Source organism: Carassius gibelio, chromosome A23 (assembly GCF_023724105.1).
Source record: "Carassius gibelio isolate Cgi1373 ecotype wild population from Czech Republic chromosome A23, carGib1.2-hapl.c, whole genome shotgun sequence".
Taxonomy (NCBI): Eukaryota; Metazoa; Chordata; class Actinopteri; order Cypriniformes; family Cyprinidae; genus Carassius; species Carassius gibelio.
This window is the reverse complement of record NC_068393.1, coordinates 16,089,108-16,111,698: the sequence shown is the minus strand read 5'-3', so window position 1 is coordinate 16,111,698 and position 22,591 is coordinate 16,089,108. Positions and strand designations below refer to the sequence as shown.

At 35.1% G+C, this 22,591-nt stretch overlaps 1 protein-coding gene across 2 annotated transcripts; it reads left to right on the top strand.

Annotated features, from left to right (window-relative positions):
- Positions 1-40: 40 nt before the first annotated feature.
- LOC127944784 (signal transducer and activator of transcription 5B) lies at positions 41-22,485 on the top strand. 2 transcript variants are annotated; one of them, XM_052541036.1, is made up of 21 exons: positions 41-184; positions 5,225-5,367; positions 6,275-6,419; positions 6,910-6,990; positions 7,123-7,330; positions 10,222-10,313; positions 10,424-10,572; positions 13,583-13,717; positions 13,872-14,036; positions 15,332-15,419; positions 15,579-15,701; positions 16,717-16,809; positions 16,918-17,121; positions 17,392-17,486; positions 18,092-18,225; positions 19,006-19,155; positions 19,276-19,336; positions 19,591-19,683; positions 19,797-19,817; positions 20,578-20,649; positions 20,766-22,485. In XM_052541036.1, the coding sequence occupies exons 2-21, from the start codon at positions 5,237-5,239 to the stop codon at positions 20,857-20,859; spliced, it is 2,334 nt and encodes a 777-aa protein (XP_052396996.1). In that variant the 5' UTR covers positions 41-184; positions 5,225-5,236; the 3' UTR covers positions 20,860-22,485. The 2 variants fall into 2 exon arrangements, with proteins under 2 accessions (XP_052396996.1, XP_052396995.1); XM_052541035.1 differs by having other exon boundaries at positions 6,910-6,993.
- Positions 22,486-22,591: the final 106 nt, after the last annotated feature.

Genomic DNA, 22,591 nt, shown 5'->3' with positions numbered 1-22,591 from the left:
CGATAAAGTTTCTAGTTCACCGGGTAGAAGAGCTGCATCAGGATGACCAATAGGCAGCAGCAGCTTCAGTGTCAGTGTAAAGTGAAAGTAGGTGGAAAGAAAAAAAAACAACAAACGCACACGGAAGGCGCAGACTTAACTCTATATCTCTTTACGTGTGTTAAAGAGCTGGCGTCGAAATCAGGTAAGTTATTTTCTAACAACATTGTGTTTTTACTATATAAACCACGGACGGTGAGTTTATCGCGACCTGAATTTGTTTATCGCTTTTGTAAGGAGGAAACATGAGTTTTGTAATAGCCCACTTTCCGCTACTGTACACGAAAATTCGCTGTCGAGCGTAGCGGGCGACCAGAAAAACCATTTAATCTCAGTATGATTGTGAAGTCGGTTTAGCTAGACCATTATATATGTATGTTAGCATATTTAAACGACACCTAAATGACATGACCATATTTGTGCCACGATACTCCATGACAAAATACGCGAGGACATCACGAGAATTCAGATATTCAACAAGTTTCCTGTATTTGACTCTACTGGAAGTAGCAAGGGAGGAAGGTCTGCTTATGTGGCTAGAACGTAGCGGACTTTCATATTATTGTGCTTAATGTCACGTAATATATGTATGTTTTAGTTTGATAGTGGAAAATACTTAAGTGTTAAGCACAAGGGCCTACACTTGATATTGGAAAATACTTAAGTGTTAAGCACTAGCGCCAACACGAATTCACGCCCTACTTTCTGTTCCCCATAGGCTGCTTGTGGCATTGGTGTGTTAGGCCTTCTTTGTGCACTAGAGAGTCGTCTGTTCTTTGTAAACCTTTCTCACTGTTGTTGGAACATTGCTTGTGTCAACTTTATACTTTGGGATGTAACACCCCCATGCTGTTATTTTTCATAAATATTATATGAATTTGCTGTAGCCTTTTAAAATGCACTAAAAAGGCTTAGTGCAGTGTTTATTTCTGTGCAAAGTGGATAAGATGAAACAAATCAATGTTCTGTCTGTCATTGTTAGAGTTTTTGAGTTTCATGCAATTTACTAATGGGTAGTTTTTGTCGGGGATGTGGACATGATCTAGAATGCAATGCAATGATTAATTGCAATGATGCAATAAATAATAAAGGTTCATTTAAAGTTTATTTAGGAAACAGAGATTGTATGCACATTTCTCTGCCAAATTAAAAATAGTGTTTCCCTATTGTAGCCTGAAGAAATAATGAATACTTTCTCAGTTTTTAAGTTGTTTGCTCATGTCTTTTGTGTTATTAGTCACAGTATTTCAAGTAGTATCAACAATAATTAGATGAGTGAAAAGGGCTACGAGTTTGTTCATTTCTGTTCATTTGTTCATTTCTGCCATACGATATGACTATTATCAATCCAGTCAAATAAAGAGATCAAATAAAATGGACGAGTGCTCCAAGTGTCTGGTGCCAACTGCTGTCTCGGTTTCAGTGTAAGGCTGGCTTGTTGTGAGAATTGCATTGTTTTCTGAGTGAAATGCTGAAAGATTGCTTGGTTGTCCATTACACAATTAACTTTTTAAGAAAAAAAAAAATCACTAATCAAACAAGAGATTTTAATGTGAACGCAAACCCTTCTCATCAGATTTCTCCAAAACCAAATTATCAGAGCTTTCACTTCCATATTTATTTTAGATGCTTACCGTCCCAATATTTTCTAGGTCATCTAATACCAGGATGATGTCTTAACAAAACAGGACTATGAAAGAGCAGTCTTTGTGGTAAAAAAGGCCAATTCAAACTGCACCGACAGACATCGATCAGTGCAGACAATCCCCAAATATATGTCACACTTTAGACATTCCACGACCTGACAAACACTAATTCAGCATTGCTCAACTGGTGAAAACAAGCTCCAACAGGGGTTACACACTGATCGGACTGAACCCAACAAAGTGTCTGTTGCTGCCTGTCTGCGTTTGTTGTCGCTGTGTGAATTGACCTTAAGACATAAAATGTTTCAAATTACATTTTTTCTCTGCAAATACTTAAATTGGAAATCTATTATGCCCTCCTGCAGTCACAAATTGTATCCCTTAAAACTCATCTTCACTAATCAAAATGACATATTTAAAAGTGTTTCCCATTAAATAATTTCTTTAAAATGGCCTGAATATGTCATGCCACCCAAACTGCATTCTTGAGAGTGTAGAGATTTTTGAGACTCTCCAGAGAAAATGTTCAGCAGTGGTTTTGGCTGATGGATTTGCACATGTTTTTTTCTTTAAGCATATTAAAAACACCAGACAGACATTTAAACAACATTGCAACTTTTTAACACATGTTCTACTAATTTTAAAACTCATTTTCAAATGAGGTCTTTAAATAAGATTCAGATATTATGGCCTTTTTTTGCCGCGCTTATCACATAAAGATCAACACAGTGCTGAAAAAGAAAATATTTCTATCTACGTTTTTTTATGTTAGAGAGAGAGAACCAGTTACAAGTTATGGAAGATTTAAGCTTCTGACCCTTTGCCTATGACCTGCTAAGTTGCAGCGGTAAAAGCAAAGCACCAAGACTTATTTATATTGCTACACAACTATTTAGGAGCCATAAAACCCTGCTTCTATGAAAATGGCATCTTATTTAATCTTATAAGATCCTCTTATATTAATTTATTTCGGTTGTTCTACACTGTAGAAAGTGGGAACCTGATTTCTAACTGATTTAACCCATAAAAAAAAAATTGTGTTTGTGTAAATCAATGCATTTTGCTTGATTTAGTGATGTTAAATAATATTTTACTTTTGAATTTAGCCAGTTAATTTAGATGTTACAGTTTTTCTTACAGTATGTGTTCTACAGAATTAAGCACCGTTTATTTTTATCAGACCTGTTTTTCCTGCACAGCTTCTGGTGTTCACACAATAGCAATCTAACACTCCCGAACAACACAGTGGTCAAGTTTAACAGGCGGTTGTCATCTGATACATTTCCATGGTTCATCTGTTTGTCCTGTATAGTAAAGTAACATGACTTATTTCCCTTTAATGATTTATGTTCAGATGTTAGGTTCGCTGCTATGCACATAGGTGTGGCCTTTTTTCACCTACGCTGCACCAATACCTTTGTCTATTAGTTGGCATGAAGCAGTTAAGCCTGAAAAAAAGAGGATCTAAGGGAAATTTTATTTAGAACAGAAGGATTCCCAATTACAGGATGAGTCATGAGCTTGAGTGAATGAAAAACATACACCTTGTGTTACATTTATTTGTTTTCACCCTTCTATCTAGTAAAAAAGCTTTATTGGGCAGTGTCTTATCTTTGATTATATATTATATACAAAAAAATTGATACATATAATTACGCCCTATGATTTTACAGCGAATGTGAAACTCGTGAGTAATCTATTGATTAATATGTTGCAATTTACTACAGAAACACTGCCTACTTATTTCTTGTGCAGTGCACTGGTTAAACTACATATTTTAACGAACCTTATGACAGGTCTTCGAGAGTCCTACAAATGACATGGGATTATACTACAGTTTGCCTGGTTCAGTGCAGCTCCTATTGAGAAACATCCTGTTTAACTGCTAAATTGATATTTGATTAGATAAAAAAAAAACAAGCTTTAACAAATTACAAACTACCTATTTAGATGGTTACTGCTAAGCATATCTACTTCGTTTTATGTGTTTTCCTTATTTGTGTTTACCTTGTAGTTTAAAGGGAAGATTTGTTTTTGTACATATAATGGGAGCCCAAAGTTGTCTGGACCCCAGTGTTCTTTGAAATATCAATATTTAATTTGAGAATTTTCATTCATGTGTGAAGTTTAAATGGACGATTTGTAAAATTTTGCTAAAAAAAAAATTGGAGTGAGAAGTGGCTCAATAGTAGTTATGGAAGACATGATCCAGCATGCTTTCGTGTTGGATCAGTTCAGTTTTACTGCTTAAATCTTACACACCATGTGTGCTTGTAGGCAACTCTACTAGACTAGAATTAGTGAATCTTAACAGTGTGATCTCATTTCTGTTAGTGGTATTTGTATGTAAAGTGCATTTGATTTTATTATATTAAATATATTGTGTTTTTATTGCATTTATAATACATGAAATTAAGTATGTTTAACCGCATTACATTTATTTAACACATTTAACACATTAACCTAACTTTACTTTATGTCTGGGTTTAAGCTTCTTAAGTTTTTTTTCCATTCTGAAAATTAACAATTTATGTTTCACTGGTCTTATCCAGACATACAGAAATACATACAAATAAAAATAAAGTTCCATTACGATCCTGTAAAAAAAAATTATTAAACAGCAGCATTATCATATTAAATATGTTCTTACTTACTCACAATGCAGCATAGAGATAAATGATGTGCATGTAAGTAAACTTTTATATTAGTGATGGTTGGGTTGCCGGGCTGTTGTTTAGTCAAGCGTGTTGTGGCACACAGTGTCTTCTGTCCCCTTATGTTGGTGAGAGATAAGGCAGGCATACTGTCTTTTCTCCCTTGTCCAAACAAAAGTCACAGAGAGCATTAGTAACAAACCCTGCTCTGTTAGTCTGAAATACAGAGTATAAAAGGTTGGACTTTCTTCATTTATTTTATCCAGCAATCTGATGCTATTTATTAATGACCTTTTTCACAATGACATTGATTTTACATAGAAGAATTTAGAGTTTCAATCGAATTTGTTCAGAATAGGAAACTTGTTAGACACTCAGTAATTTGGTTTTTTTTAGTTCTTTTTAGACGTTGAGCCATGAGCATTAGTGTGAATTTTTGAATACGTATGTATGCACCCTCATAAATGATGAAACATGAATCACCTTCAAAATGATTGAGAGTTTATAGAGACTATGTCTGTCAAGCACCATTAAAGTTTTTTAAATGACCTAATTTATTCCAAGCCTTCTGAAGCCAAGTGGAATTATTTGTTTACAAAGTGAGCTAAACTGATTGATTGTTCACAAGACTTTTGTGAACTTTTTAATGTCTTTTCTTTTTTTTTTTTTTTGATGCTTCACTGATATGTTCACTGTTTAAAGATGTTGAATGGACTACAGCTGTTTTTTAAGCCAGCACATGGTTGAGTAATCTTCCTCATTGTACAATCCCTGAAAAATTCCAATTCCAAAGAACTGAAAATTTAGTTTTTCCAGTGCAGTGGTAAAGCTGTGAAATGTTTTTTATTTATTTATTTATCTATTTATTTTTTTAAATTCTTGTAGTGCCTGCACACTATGGCGCTGTGGGCGCAAATGACCCCGCAGTTACAGTTCCTGTCAACTCAGATACTGAATGAACTCTACCCAGACACATTCCCTCTGGACGTCAGGCACTATCTGGCCAGCTGGATAGAGGAACAGAAATGGTATGACATCACTCTCACAAATAAAATGCATGCTTTGTATTTTAATGTGAATACAACATCACAGATCGACGGCAGTGTAGAAAAGCTTTATTCACAGCTAGCCATGATTACTTTATTCCATAAAGAAAGTGTCTGAAATTTAGAGAAGTGAGTAGTATTAGGCATATTCATAAATATTTTCATACATGCTGAAGGTAATGACTGAAAAGTAGTTTGCCCAATAGCATGCAGGCATTGTACATAATCGACCAGTCGTGGCATGTGAGAAGGTGGGATCTACAGAGAATGGTCAATGCTAATACAGGTTAATATGTATAATGTATGAGGACTGTACAGAGCACAGCAATAGAGGAAAAAAAAAAAAAGCCAAAATCAGGACATTTTAGGCACTTTATAAGTCCTATCCAGGAATTGTCATGGAAAAAGAGGACGTAGTAATTCAAATATGGCGCCCTCCACGAGGTGATCCTGTCTTTGTTACATAAAGAACCTTATTTACACTACTGATATGACTGGAGTCATGTGAGGGTACATGATTTTAAACATGTCAAAAGTTCATTTCTTTAGGCGTGAAGGTTTTTCTTTAAGCTCAAATGACTGAATGTACGTTTATGTACTGGTGACTAAATAAAACAAATTGCAATATGAGTGACTATACTCTGATGCATACTATTTAGTGTAGTTACACTGCTTAGGAATTGTGACAGGGAGCTGAATCATTTATTCATTTATTATTATTATTATTATCAATTCTCATCATAATTAGAATTAGGATAACGGTTGAAGAACAGCGCAGGACAAACTAGACTTGAAAGACATTGTTCCATGTCAGTTTGTGACAGTTGCCAAGGATAACTCTATGCAGCGGTGCTATAAAAATCTTATGTCTGTGTAATGTTTGATTCAGGGAGAACTTTGATGTAGACAACATGGAGCAGGAGCCTCAGGCCCGAAGGCTGTTGGATCAGATGGTGCATTTGCTGCAGGAGGTGGCCCAACACAATCCTAACGTGGTGGAGAGGGTCAAACTACAACATATCAGCCGGAACTTGGTCTGCACAACCAATATTCCTAATCCTCATGATTCTTGCTGGTTTAAAGCTACTGTAACATATAAAACCAATTGAAATAAAGACTTTTCAACTTTTAAAGTGGGATGCAAGAGGTTTTATAGGGGTCCATTATTGTGTAAATTTAAATTGAATTTATAAAGTTTCTCTTCAGGTTTCTGTAACTAACATTTCTAACATTAAACATGAGTGGGAAAAAAATAAACTAGACAAAATCTATATTTTCTATATTTAATAATTTGCTTTGGGTTGAATACAGTAACAATATAAAAGCTCATTATTTAATTTACAAGCAACAAGACTTTTACTGTCTGATATGGTCTGTGCCTGTATGATGTCTATATGATCTTCATGTGGGATGTTTCTGTATTTATTACTCTTGGCAGCCTGCCATGTTGACACATGTTGTGACAAAGGACATTGTTTGTATTTCTGACTATTTACTATGTAACCTCATGTAACTGCTTCTCAGAGTGTGTTCCAGCAACAACCCATGCAACTTGTGAGGACAGTTCGAGATATTCTAAGAAAAGAAAGACATTTATTAACACAGGTGGTAGGCATAAAACCCTTTTTCTGCAGTATTTTGAATGTGTTAGAATAATGCTACAGCAATCTTAACTTTGTAAGACGATGTCAATTTCCACTATGTCATTGCTTTGGGTGTTTGTGTGCTTGTTTGTAGGGTATGCAATCCAACTTCCCACCCTTCCAGCAAATTCCTCAGGGTCCTCCAGCTACCAATGGCACCCCACAACCTGCAAGAGAGGATGGTAAGACTGATGTGGACAATCTGGTGCTCAAAGTTCTGGAAATTCAGAACTGCCGCCAAACACTTCATCAGCTTCAAGAGGATTTGAACTGGGAAAAACAGGAAATGGAGTCGATGCAAGGTAGGAGTTTTTTTTTGTTTTGTTTTTTACATAACAGTAAGACTACTGTTTCACTCTGGACTGAATTAACTGGTGTTCATCTTCTTATGAAGATGAAAATAGTCTAAATCACTTGAAAATAATCCATCCATCTGAAGTTTCACAGGGCCAAGCTTGCCTTGCTGAAAGCACTCGGTATAAAAGACATTTTCAAACCCACACTGTTTAAAAGGTGTTTGTTTAACTGAAAACAAAGGAGGAAGTGCTGCTTGGTGGTCATTAATTCCATATGTATTAAACACTTTTTAGGTTATAACATGTTAATGAATGTTTTGCTGTTTCATTGGTTCCTTCTCCTATTCATTAAGTTCAAGGTATTTGTGAACTGCTTATCATCATATAATACTTTTACAGTACTCATTGTTTTGTATTGCGCTTTTGACAATACATGTTATTCCAAATCACATTTAAAAAGAAAAGTGTCTTAATGATCTTACTTAGCAAGTTTCTTATAGATGACGCTCTAGGGCTGGGCAATATGGGCAAAAATTCTTAACTCAGTTTCTTTGTGCGACTTGCTATATACGATAGGGGCTGCATGATAAAACGCATGCAATATGTAGTGCATATCTTGTCAGTAAAACCGGTTCTGTAATCAGCAGTAAATCTTCATCACCTGCACGGTTTCACATGGAGAAGCATTTACTACAGAGAGCCGTTGTTTTCTCACAAGCTGTGGAAATATATATATATATATATATATATATATATATATATATATATATATATATATATATATATATATATATATATATATTACTTAATGGAGTGTGTAAGACGTCAGTGTTGCGTGATATATGATAATCGTGGCGACAAAAATAAAATAAAATAAAATACACCATTCACGAATTAGAAGCACAAAACTAGGATTTCGATATAAGCCAAGAGTCTGGAGACTGGTTTTCCTTATATAAAACAGCTGCAGTTTTGCAGGTCAGGCATAAGGCCCTGTGTGGTTGCACACTTGGCTCAGTCCATGCAACGTTTCTGTTTACATAGCTGCTTGACACGGTTAACATAAAGCTATGAAACAATGCCAGATTGAAAAACGCAATAAGACAAGCCCTAGAGCAGCAGATGTGTAAATATTTGTTTCCGACATGAGGGCTTCAAACAAGTCTAGCCTTGATTTGAAGTTTCGACAAGTATTTGATGTCACAGTACATCAATGCAAAATATAGTAAAATGCATAGGCTCAAAAGTTAATTTATATGAATGATCAGTTTAAATGTTCTGTATTTGTGTAGTAGTCTTTGTATGAAATGCATTGAAGACAGATTAAATGTGCATATATGTGAAAGTCTCTGTACTGGAAAAACTGCAGTTCTTTGGAATTGGACGTGTGCGATTGTGTCACACCCCTTTGGACGTTTTGTTGTGTTTTTCATCCCTCACGTGTTCATTGGCCCTGTTTCTCTCTCTCATTCATTAGTTAGTTCTGTGTGGCCACATTTGTTTATGTTCCTGTTCCTGTTCTTGTTATATCATTATTAGTTCATCCTCACCTGTTTGTCCCTTGTTAGTCTCCCTACTTAAGTTTCCCTCTCTGTACCAGTCCTTGTTGGCTATTAGATTGTTTCATGCAGCTTGTGTTACCCTGTGTATGTATTGATATTCATCTTTTTAGATTGTGATTAAACGTTATATTGAACTATCATCATCTTTATGAGTGTCTCATCTACAAGTGCATGACAGATAGCCTTCAGTATTTCCTAATATTTACAGTCCATCATATAGCTCTTGTTATTCTCAAAAATGTCATAATTTGTTCCTCTAGAAGATTTTTTAGATTAAACTGAATTATTGCTTTATTATCTTACATTTAATGAATTAATTTTATATTTATTAGTAATAATTTATAATCAGCCTGTTTGTATATGCTTATTAAATTATCAAGATTGTCACATGCCAAAACTAAAAGTCTGTAATATAAAAATATGATTATATATAATATTTAATAAATGTTTAAATGTATTGTTTATAAATTGTTAATTTTGTGTGTGCGCTTTTCCTCATAATGAGCCTATAGATAATAAAAAACATAAAATTCATCACAGGAGTAACACTGTGCTTATTATGATACATTGGAGATGAAAATCTGTACTGAGATATCACAACCCTAGTTCCTGCGGACAGCAAAATAAGAAGTGATTTTTTTTTTATTGGACAGTCAGAAGGCTTTTTATATGCTTTCTGTACGTCAGTCATCCTAAAAGGAAAAGGAAGTGAAAGGGAAGGAAAGCTAAAAGCAAATCGGACCATAAATGACATGAACATCTGTAAAGGATTCATCACTGGAGTGGCTCTTGCTAACATCGCTTAGAGATGTTCAGAATCATACTTAAAGTTAACCTAGTAGTGAATAATACTTCATTGAGAGATTCTTTTCGACATAATTAGGGGATAATTCACTCTCTTTCAAACACTGTATACCTATTCAGATGTGTTTACAATTAGATTATGACAGATTTATGAACATTACGAGTCAAACCCCATCCTGATGACCTATACTGACAGACCCAAATGCAAATCTGCTGACTCCTTTTCATATATCTGGTGAAAAAGACACTTGCAGCAATTTTACAATATAGTAAGCAAACACCACTTGTACTTCTCTGTAGTAGGTGATACCCAGAGATTATTGATTTACATAAATTTGTGAACATAAAAGGAACATCATGAAGAACCACACAAGTGAACTGTTCTTAACCACTGGAGTGAGTTATCATAATCAGGACATTATGTAAAGGACTTTGTAAAGGATACAGTTTCACATAATGATTTAATAGACATCCACACAGGCAAACATGCATATCAGCATATCTAATTAAAATTTTCTTGTCTCCCTACAGGTCAAAATGAGTTGGATCCACAGCATTCAGATCTAGTCACTAGGCAGAATCGCATACAGCAGCTTGAGTTCAACTATTCAGTCTGTGCAAAGGTAAATGCTTAAATGCATCACAAAGAGGTTGTCACATGGAAGAGAAGTGAAGAAAACGGAGATGCAGTGGCGCTGTTTTTCACTGTTTGTTTATGTCTGTGTGTTTATAGAAGCGCATGCAGCTCCTTCAAGAGGCTGTGTGTGCTCTGGAGCTTTGCCAGGCCAGTCTTATTCTGCGAATTAAGTCCTGGAGATGGGAACAGCACCGAGCAACCATTGGCTTGCACTTTGATGACAACCTTGGCCCTCTTCAGACATGGTGACATTTCTGTTTCAGTTGTATTACTCCACGAATGGTATCAACTAAATAATTTCCCTTAACTTGATTTCCTTTCATTGTTTTATTTACTTTGGCCTCGTTTGCCTTTTTTACAGTGGGCTCTGTGCCACAAATAGTTCCTTCATGATCACAGTATTTATTTCACCACTTCTTTCTCTTCTTGAATGTTTTCTACCAACTGCTTTCTACTGGTTTTATTTATTATTAAACAGTTTTTGAATTATTTAGTCAAGTTTTTTTTTAAATGTATAATACGGAGAGAATTGTATCTAATTGAAAACTATTTTTGCTTAAGGATTCAAATTGGATGTCAGGTGGTGAACCAGCACAGTACCAAAACTGTTTATCACACAAAAGTAAACACAAATGTTCTTAAAAAAAAAACTATGTAATTACATTTCTCAGTATCACCATGAGCTGCATAGGCCGAACATTATGCAATAGTTTTAAAATTACATAAGCTGATTAGGAAAAATAATATACAATAAATACATCATTTATGTTTTGTGTTTGGGCGAGTTTGAACCACACTAGATTTTCATATTTATTGTTACTTGTCAAACTCTAAAATGTAAAATACAAGAGACCTTAAATTGGACTTAAAACTTGCTTGAAATTGAGACTTTTTTCGCAATCAGCCAGGGAAAATTCTTCATCCATTTCAGTTTAACAGTCAAAAAATCTGTCAAAGGTTGTTTTTGGTTGTGTAGTTTTTTTTTGATCTCAATTACTAAACTGCTACATAACTGAAAAGAAGTGTGAGAAACCCATTTTCCCCTAACAACCATTTGAGAAAGAGAAAGGGGAAGTACAAATAATGTTAGATAACATTTATATACTTATATGTACTTTTTTCCACATCAGTGTGCAAATAGTCACCGCAAGTAGTCATGACAAATATATATACAAGTGCATCTAAATAAATTAGAATGTTGTGGAAAAGTTATTTTATGTCAGTAATTTAACTCAAATTGTGAAACTTGTGTATAAAATAAATGTAAACATTTTAATTGTGTTGGTTTTTGCTCACATTAAACAAAAACCCACCAATTCACTATCTCAACAAATAAGAATATAGTGACATGCCAATCAAATAACCAATTCAAAACACCTGCAAAGGTTTCCTGAGCCTTCAAAATGGTCTCTCAGATTGGTTCACTTGGCTAGACAATCATGGGGAAGACTGCTGATCTTACAGTTTTCCAGAAGAAAATCTTTGAAACCCTTCACAAGGAGGGTAAGCCACAAACATTCATTGCCAAAGAAGCTGGCTGTTCACAGAGTGCTGTATCTAAGCATGTTAACAGAAAGTTGAGTGGAAGGAAAAAGTGTTGAAGAAAAAGATGCACAACCAACCGTGAGAACCGCAGCCTTAAGAGGACTGTCAAACAAAATCAATTCAAGAATTTGAGTGAACTTCACAAGGAATGGACTGAGGCTGGTGTCAAGGCATCAAGAACCACCATACACAGACGTGTCAAGGAATTTGCTGAACCACAGACAACGTCAAAGGCATCTTACCTGGGCTAAGGAGAAGAAGAACTGGACTGTTGCCCAATGGTCCAAAGTCCTCTTTTCAGATAAGAGCATGTTTTGTATTTCATTTTGAAACCAAGGTCCTAGAGTCTGGAGGAAGGGTGGAGAAGCTCATAGCCAAAGTTGCTTGAAGTCCAGTGTTAAGTTTCCACAGTCTGTGAAGATTTGGAGTGCAATGTCATCTGCTGGTGTTGGTCCATTGTGTTTTTAAAAAAAACCAAAGTCACTGCACCTATTTACCAAGAAATTTTGGAGCACTTCATGCTTCCTTCTGCTGACCAGCTTTTTGAAGATGCTGATTTCATTTTCCAGCAGGATTTGGCTGCCCACACTGCCAAAATCACCAAAAGTTGGTTAAATGACCATGGTGTTGGTGTGCTTGACTGGACAGCAAACTCACCAGACCTGAACCCCATAGAGAATCTATGGGCTATTGTCAAGAGGAAAATGAAAAACAAGAGACCAAAAAATGAAGATGAGCTGAAGGCCACTGTCAAAGGAACCTGGGCTTCCATACCACCTCAGCAGTGCCACAAACTGATCACCTCCATGCCACACTGAATTGAGGCAGTAATTAAAGCAAAATGAGCTTATACCAAGTACTGAGTACATGTACATGTAAAATGAACATACATGTAAATGAACATACTTTCCAGAAGGCCAGAAATTCTTATGAAGTATTTTAATTTGTTGAGATGAAGGTTGAGGTGACTTGGTGGCTTTTTGTTAATACACAAGTTTCACAATTTCAGTTGAATTACTGAAATAAATATATTTTTCCACAACATTCTAATTTATTGAGAGGTACCCCTGTATGCATGTGTGTATGTGTGTGTGTGTGTGTGTGTGTATATATATACATATATATATATATATATATATATATATATATATATATATATATATATATATATATGACCCCAATAGAACTAACACAATAAAAGTAGATAGGAAATATAAAATTTTTATATTTTATATTCGTAAACCCCTGACAGGCTACAGTAGAGATTTCTTCTAAAGATTGGGTTTTTACATGAATCTGTAGTTTTTCTTTTTCATTTTTGGCAAATTGAATGGAAACCATTGTGAGCAATCTGACCCCGTTACAAAAGTTGGCTTTGAACACAAGAGGAGTTAAAATATGTTGATATAAGATCCTGTTGCTTTCTTTAAAAAAACTCAACAGACTTGTCTTCATTGTTTGAGTGTTTGGTTTGTGCCTCTTGAATTTCAGCAGATTGACAGACTGTAATTCACCAGACAATACACATTGTGTATATTGCAGCTCTAACTTTGTTTATCCTTTCTGCAAGTGCACTCATATTTAATGTACTATGGATGATGTTTTGATCAGTTCCTCTGATTTGACTGATTTTATTCAAATTTTTATGTCACGCATGGAATCTGCACTATTTGGCCTAAATAATGTTTTCATTCCTTTTTTCTGTGGCAGGTGTGAGCAGTTGCTTGGAGTAAATAGTAACCTGAGGCAGGAGCTCATGTTGGTGAAGAGAGACCACGGAGTGGTTGAGCAGTTTCACACATTGCAGGAAAGCCTGGCACATGTGCTCCAGACTCTCATACAAAAGTATGTAGGCCTCTTTCAGATCTGAGAAAGATAAGATTGCAGCGTACTTAGTCATCTTGTAATCACAACAGATGATTATGCAATCATGTAAATAATGTCAGTGCTTTTTTCTTCTGGCTATTGATATTGTAATTTTTTTGTCTCGGCAACTCAGTTCATTGGTAGTAGATAAGCAGCCTCCCCAGGTCATCAAAACCCAATCCAAGTTTTCCACCACTGTACGCTATCTGCTGGGAGAGAAGATGGCCCCTGGGAAACCTGTCCTGTTGAAGGCTCAGATTATTACTGAGGCTCAAGCGAGACAAGGTGTCGTACCCAAGTAAGCATGCTGTCTGTTTTTAAAACGCACATACACATCTCCATAGGACCATATTTACAGTAAAAAAAATATTATTTAATTATTGTTTGGATAGGGCAATATTTGGCCGAGATACAACTATTTGAAAATCTGAAATCTGAGGGTGCAAAAAATCTAAATATTGAGAAAATCGCCTTAAAAGTTGCATATTATTAATCAAAACTGTTTCGATATATGTACGGTAAGAAAATGTACAAAATATTTTAAAAGAACATGATCTTTAGTTAATATCCTAATGATTTTTTTGCATAAAAGAAAAATCTATCATTTTTGGCTTTTGCTACATATACACCCATGCAACTTAAGACTGGTTTTGTGGTCAATGATCACAAATAATCCTGAAATATATCACAATTTCCACTAAAATATTTATTAGTTCAGTTGTTTTCAACATTTATAATAATAATAATGAGAAGAAGAAGAAATATTTCTCAAGTATCAAATCAGCATATTAGAATGATTTCTCTAGTGTCATGTGACTTTGAACGATGAAGTAATGGCTGCTGAAAATTCAGCTTTGTCATCACAGGAATAAAATACATTTTAAAATAAATTACAATAAAAAAAAAGAGTAGTTTAAAATTATAATATTTAACATTTACAATGAACAATAGTGTATTTGTAAATAATATTAGCATAATTTAATAAATGCTTTAAAAGTATTGTTCATCATTAGTTCATGATACCTTTTGCATGCTGCAACTAATGTTAAAAAATTGCAACTTATTGTAAAGTGCTACCATATTATTTCATAACAAGATAGTATAAATGGACAGTTTTAAAGACTGTCATTCACAGATGCAAAAAAACTGCAAAGTGTTTTTCACTTATTATGCACTTTCAAAGGTGATGGAAATTTGAACTAATTATCTTGATGTCATTTTACAAATTACGTGACAAAGAAACTGAAGGTGAACAGAAAATATGTTGCTGAACCATGTTTCATGTGTGCAATATCACCTTCGATCTACAGCTTAAGTGGCATTATGTTGTAATGTGACTTTTGTGCCTTTGCTGTATGTGAAACTTTGCCTGTACAAGCTGTTATACATGTCATACATTTGACAGCCTTTGTTGCTGTTCTCAGACATAAAGAGGAAGTGGAGGCACAACAAGATAAGCAAACAGAATCAGGGTTTCAGTTGAGCTGTTAACCATACAGTGGCAATACAATTTTCAATTTTAGAGGTGTAGCATACACTTATAAAATATGCAAATGTTTTATAATCATTCTGTCTCTGTCTTGGTCCACTTAGTGAAAATGTAGGAGAACTTATCAACAGCACGGCAATCTTAGAGCACAACACTGCAAGCAAGAGCACATGTGCTACCTTTAGAAACATGGTGGGTCTTTGTCACAAACAAGTGTTCTTTGAGAGTGCTGATTTTTGATTCCCTGTAATATCTGTTGATTCACTGATTTCACTGTAACATTGATATTGCCATATTTACTTAATGGTTTAAAAATACCTTCCCTTTAATGAGCTGTTTTTTCCTCTTCAGTCCATAAGGAAGATCAAACGAGCTGACAGGAAGGGTTCTGAGTCGGTGACGGAGGAAAAGTTTGCTTTGTTGTTTACCACAGAATTAACCATCACTGGCTGTGAGAGCCCTTATACCATTCAGGTGGTTGCCCATCGTCTTTCACTAATTTATGTTAATGCTATGGATTGTTTAAGTTTATTATTTAGTCATCGTATTTTAGTCATCAAATATTAGATACATATATCAGTCCTACCGTGATTTTTTTTTTAACGATTTTTTTGCTACCCAAAAGTGACTGAAATTGTTGCTGTCAAAATTTTGTTTTGCAGTAAAAACGCACCTATAATCATCATGTACTTATGTATTTAGTGACATTGAGAGTACAAATACCTGTAAATATTTGAGCAAATTCTGAAATTGTGATCTTGTTCCCCTCTGGTGACATCAGCATAGAAATACTTATAAATCTGCTTTACTAAAAATAAAATAAAAATTGTGAAATCAAGCATTAAGAGGACTAATATACATTATATTCATTATTGTAAATACTGTTTTAATAGTAACCCAGCATTAAACCTCTAGAAAGTTTCATTTTGTCCCACACAATCGAAACATAAGTATAAACAAGGAAGTGGAAAGACAATGAACAAGTCAATCTCTCACTGGAAAATATGTGATATCACCTTCTGCGTTGCTAATTTTGGATCTTTTATTTCCTATTAAAAATGTCTATATAAATCTTGTGATGCCATGAATCAATGATTAAAAAAAAAAAATCACTTGAAAATATGAAATATTACCATCTCTGTTTCTCATATTGGAACTTTTATTAACACTTGTGTATTAAACTGACAATTTGTAAGTCCTTTATGGCCAAAATGTTCATGGCCATTCCATCCCTGCTCACTTTACAAAGGCATTCACTGCAGTACAGTAACAGCACAGTTGAACGTATTGATTTATTTGTTTAGGCACTGAATTATGGATTTTGATGAGCCAACTCCCTCTAAGATAATTCCCTTTTCAAATAATGCTGTTAGCGCTAAATTGTGCAATTGCAAAATCCTGGAGGGACTGATGCATAACAAACTTCTATGTTGGTGTGTATGAGTGAGGTAACTAACTACAGTAACTTACTGTTTTATTCATCTTCCAGACAATCTCTCTCCCTGTGGTTGTAATTGTACATGGTAGTCAGGAAATCAATGCTATGGCGACCATCATATGGGACTGTGCCTTCTCTGAGCCTGTGAGTAATCTCAAACAACCTCGTCAAACGTCTTTTTCCTCTTGTCTGCCATTTTCAAGGTTTTGTGAACAAATCGACAATGTGTTCTCTGTGCTGTGATGATTTCAGGACAGGGTTCCGTTCGTCGTTCCAGAGCGTGTGCCCTGGAAAAAGATGTGTGAAGCTCTTAGCAGTAAATTCATGTCTGAAGTGCAGACACAGCGGTGCTTGGACAGATACAACCTTCACTTTCTTGCCCAGAAGATCTTCGACCAACCAGACATAAATGAAGATTTCAGCAATATGCCAGTGTCCTGGGCTCAGTTCAACAAGGTGCCACTAACATGTATTTGTTTATGTGCATTATTATACAATATTATGAGCATGTGTTGTCTGACAGATGAATAGTAAGTTTGTTTTTTCATATTATTTTTACTTTTATTAGAATACCGACAATGTTTACATACTGTTGTGTCTTTAAATTGCATTTGTGCCCAATTTAACAAATTTATCCATGTCTCTAGAGACCCTAGCATAATTTAGGTAACATTCACAGATGTTTTGGTTGGCGAAATGGTGTGATTTCTTTCTGTTATAACACAGGAAGTCCTGCCTGGTCGAAACTTCACCTTCTGGCAGTGGTTTGAAGGGGTGATGGATCTTACAAAGAAATGCCTGAGAGACTATTGGAGTGAAGGGTACAGTTACATTTCCTCAGTTAGCTTTTCACTTTAAAGAGAACTAGATAAGACCAAGTGTGCCACACAAACGCTGAAAAGTGAAGACAAGACGTTTCGATCACCCTCAGGTAGCTGGACGCTCTAAATGTAATCTAATGTGACGTGAGACAAACTAAATAATCAAATTACACTTCAAATACTTTTTTTTTGCTTTTAATTAGTTATTTGATTTGTAAATAAAATGGGTGTAGCGTCATGATTGTGATTTTTCGATTTGGTCTGCGGGAGTTTAGGTAGGACTTTGATATCTCGGCCCCAGAGATGGTCCTCACTGCGGAACAAAAGATCCAGGGGGCGTGGTTGGATAGAGATCCAGCTCCTCCCACCTCTCGACCCCTAAACCTACCAACCACGCCCCCTGGATCTTGTGTTCTGCAGTGAGGGGCTACTGCGGCTCCACCTCACTACTGCTCAGACTCAGGCTAAGATGACAGCGGCCATACTGAGAATGTTTTGGCTTCACTTTTCTAAAGTGAAAGGAATTGGAGACGTGTCGTCCATCTTTTTTTTTTACAGTCTATGGATAAGACTAATTAGATTTCTGCCCCTCATTGCCCCTGCAGATTGATCTTTGGCTTCATTGGAAAACAGCATCTCCATGTCATCCTGCAAAACAAACCCAACGGCACCTTTCTTTTGCGCTTTAGTGATTCAGAGATTGGTGGCATCACCATCGCCTATGTGGGTCCCAGTGATAGTAAGTCTCAAATATTCATACTATATGATGCACTACTGTTTTAAAGTTTGGGATGGTAAGTTTGATGTTTTTGCATGAAGCCTGTTATGCTCCCCTAGGCTACATTTATGTGTTTAAAAATAGAGTAGAATAGGAATAGTGTGAAATATTATTACAGTTTAAAATTTGCATTAAATTATGATTCATTTATTTTCTCCAATTGTTTAGTTTGTTCAAATCCCACCCCTGGACGCTTGAGTTCATCTTCCTCCATTTTTTTTTGAGTGCAACACCCACATCTCAAATTCCGATCAAAAACCAATGCATAGAACCAAGTTCCCATCCTACCTTTATTCTTTTTCGATAGACTGTTACACACAATCCTTCAGAAATCATTCTGATCATGCTGATTTGGTGCTCAGGGAACATTTCAGATTATCAGTATTGAAAGGTTGTGCTGCTTAATATTGTTTTGGAAACCATGGCATTTTTTCAAGATTCTGTGATGAATAGAAAGCTCAAATCAACATTTATGCGAAATATAACTTTTTAACAATGTAAAAATACTGTCACTTTTGAATGGTATATACAGTTTTGTTTTTGTCTAACTTAAGTATTGAGGAATAAAGTTAGTCTGAAAGAGCCTTTTGCGTAAATAAAGAATCTGTTTTACCTTAAGTTACAGATAAAAGTTTATTTTGCCTGACAGATGGATATATATCCATGTAGTATCAGCAAGACTAATTCAAATGTATTGATCTAGTGATCATTTGTAGTTAAATGTTTTGTTTTTCTGCTCAGATGGAGGCAGGAAAATCCAGAATATCCAACCCTTCACCAAGAAAGATCTGGATTCAGCTGGCCTTGGCGACCGCATACGGGACATTAACTGCATCACTCATGTGTATCCAGACTTACCAAAGAACGAAGTATTTAAGAAATTCTTTACAGGTGTGTAACCAGACCTTTAAGACAATGTCTGTATACTGAGGTTATATATATATATATATATATATTGTGTTAAATATAAGCGAAACGTTAAAAAAATTATGCATTTGTGTCCTGAAACAGTGCCTTCTCCCCCCAATCCTGATGGTTACTTACCATTCAAACTAACAACAGTAGTCAACCCGTAAGTAAAGATATTTTGCTGTAAATTTATATCACTTTTCAAGACGTCAACAAATTTACCCTCAGGTATTAATAAAGAAACCTTGAATATATTATAAACTGAAGTATAATTTTATGTTAAAACAACTCTGGGTATATTAAGAGAACTTTTTCTACATATAGTATGACAGGATAATTAATTCAGTTAATTTAACTGGTACTGTAATAGGCATTGACAAAGTCTATCACATAATTGTATTTTTTTTTCATGTTCAGAGGAGACCAACGTTCCTCCACCGCCAACATACCACCAGACACCCCTATGGATATGTTTGGGCAGCCTATGCCCACTGTCTATGGGCCAAACATGTGCGTATTGGATTAATCAAATCATTGTTAAAGCCACAGATATAAACACTGTTGCCATTTTTTTAACAAGTCTTTATTGAGTGGTGTATAAAATACCTCTTTTACCCCCACAGGAATCCGGCCATTTTCTCCCCGTAAGTATAATTAAACTTTCGCTTTGATGATGTTAATTCACATTCACATCTATCTGCTTGAATGGAACAAGTAGGACAAGACACTATGCTGATTATATTTCTAAATAAGAAGGATTTATTGTAATCGATGGCTTTTGAGGCATCCTGTATCCCGCAGAGTCTGAAATTAGCACGTTGCTAAGCTAACATCGTGATGTTCCCCAAAAATGAATAGCAAAATGTTGCATTTTTTTATGCTTTTGAAAAAATTGTCTCTTATGCTCACTAAGAATACATTTATTTGATCAAAAAACAAACAAAAAACACTTAAATCAGTAATATTGTGAAATGCTATTACAATTTTAAATAGCAGTTTAATAATTGCATTGTTAAAATGGGTGAAAATGTAATTTATTCCTGTGTTGACTGAATTTTCAGCATCATTGCTATGGTCTTCAGTGTCAGTATTATTGTAAAATTATCAGTGTCATTACTATCACTTTTAATCAATTTATTCCATGCTTGCTGAACAAAAGTGTGTGTATGTATATGTATATATATATTCTTTTATAATGAACATTTGCCATGTTGAATGCTAATTTTCACTGAGCTTGTGGAGAGTGGCTTTACCAATGAGGGCACATGTGATAACATAGTTTGAGTTAGCCAACTTGGTAGACAGCTCACTAGAGTTTAGTATAGAGCAATAGCACCCAAGTAAATGTTTGGCTGCAATGGCTGTTTAATCACTGACTATTGTGATTCTGTTGCCCTATCCCAGACTTCCTCAGTCTACACCTCCATATATGCCAGAGCAAATGTCTGGTCAAGGACCACTCTACCAATCACCAATGTGAGTCACGGTCACAGAAAGGTTTACTGATGTATCAGCATCACTTTCTGGTAACACATTCGCACATCTGTTCTTTATTAACATTGTTTTACTCAACTCTGTTTATTCTATAACAGGCAACAAGCTCCCTCAAGTGAAGAAATAGACATGGAAGCTCTGGAGGGAATTTTGTCATCGTTTTGTCAAAATACTAACAAAGATCTTAATTAGAGATACAGCATCTGTTCTTGCTGGAAAAAGGTTATCAGATGGCTTGGTGCTTTAAGGACATCTAGTACAACTCCCAAAAGGACACATTACCAATTTGTTCCCAAAACAAGTGTATCAGAAGAAATGCACTTTTCTTATATTCATATCCATGAATCATTGGGCAGCGGGTGTCTTTATCACATGGATTGTATACAACTCGGTGTCACACTCGCTTTCTCCTGCATAAACACACTAACCGTGCAATTTAAAGGAACAGTGTGTTCAACTCAGTAATCATAGTGAATGATTGCTAGCAACTTTTAAATGAAATTTTATGAAATTTCTGCGAGAATCAGGTGAACCTTTGGTCTCATTAGCGTGTAGTACCTAAACTTGCAAGTCGTTCCCTGTTTCAGTCTTATGACGACTTTTGAAAGTATCATTATAACTGACAAGTGAAACAGGAAATTATTTGCTATCACGTGGTTTTATGAAGAGAGACCAAATAGATTTAGCATGTTATACATTTTTGTCTGCCAGAAGATTTTATTCCTTTAAATTTGATGCAGAAAAACATATTCCAGTATGGATATTTACTCTAAGTGTCCTGAATGAAATGGATTGTCTGCAGATGCAGACACAGATGTGAGCTGAAATGTATAGCAGTGTAAAAGAACGGCATTCTTTTAGACCTTTTAGAAATGATAGGTTTTATTCAACTCTATGCAAATACTAGTTTTGTGCCATATTCCATATATAGACAGTAGTTTATTTGGTCGTTTCATTTGCATGACTTGTGTGTGATTGCATATTCAACATTCAGTATTCGTATGAGTCTAAAGTCAGGTTGGCCAGTAAACCTAAAATTGTTTTTCAATTTTTTTTTTTTAAGTTTTTAAAAAGGTTTTTTAAATTACATATCACTAGCGAGTTTTGCTTTACTATGCCATGTATCATTTGTTGCTCCAGTTGCACAAAATGATATAGCTCTGCCTCTTTTTACATAATCAATGGGTAAAAGTCCTGTAAAATACATATCATGTGCACAAAATAACAGTAAGGTTTTGTGTCAAATGTAGACATAATACTGTCCACGTACTCTACAGTGTTCTGTGTCACCATTTCTGTATTTAGTCTTTAGTGCTAAAAGTCATCAACGTCTTAAAAATTGAAATGTAATATACATAGTTTCTCTACCTTCAACTGTGATTTTTGCCATCCAACAATACTGCTCTATATCTTGTAAAATATAAGCTTTCATCTTAGTGCTTTGAATATGAAAATATATCAAATGGAATGTTTTTCAAAAGGTGCCATCAGTACCTGTCTGTCTGTATTTAGTCCAGTAGGGGAGAACCACACATTCTTCTTTCTGTCGTCTATTCAGATGTTCTGTCTGTAGCACTAACTGATAAATGTGCTAGATATGCACCCGCCTGATCGATACCTGAAAATCTCACCATATTCCCGTTACTGGCCACAGAGAAGTATAAAGCACTTACGCAGTTGTCTATGAAAAATGTTAACGTTGCCATTTTTCTTTTTTAATACATGTGACCAAATCTGTAAAGCAGGTATAAAAGATTTTTTTTTTTTTAAAGAAATGTTCATATTCCCATGTTTTAAATAAAATCAAAATCCATTCAAGACTCTTGCCTGAGTATTAATTAGTCAAGGATTTGTTCATAATAAATGATTCTGTCATATTTCATAAGATTAAAACAAATAATAATAATAATAATTTGACTGAATG

Coding starts and splice junctions, on each gene's coding strand:
- LOC127944784 (XM_052541035.1), top strand. CDS start 5,237: ATGGCGCTGTGGGCGCAAATGACCCCGCAGTTACAGTTCCTGTCAACT. Junction 6,994..7,122: donor GACATTTATTAACACAGGTG/GTAGGCATAAAA, acceptor GCTTGTTTGTAG/GGTATGCAATCCAACTTCCC. Junction 10,314..10,423: donor ACTATTCAGTCTGTGCAAAG/GTAAATGCTTAA, acceptor GTGTGTTTATAG/AAGCGCATGCAGCTCCTTCA.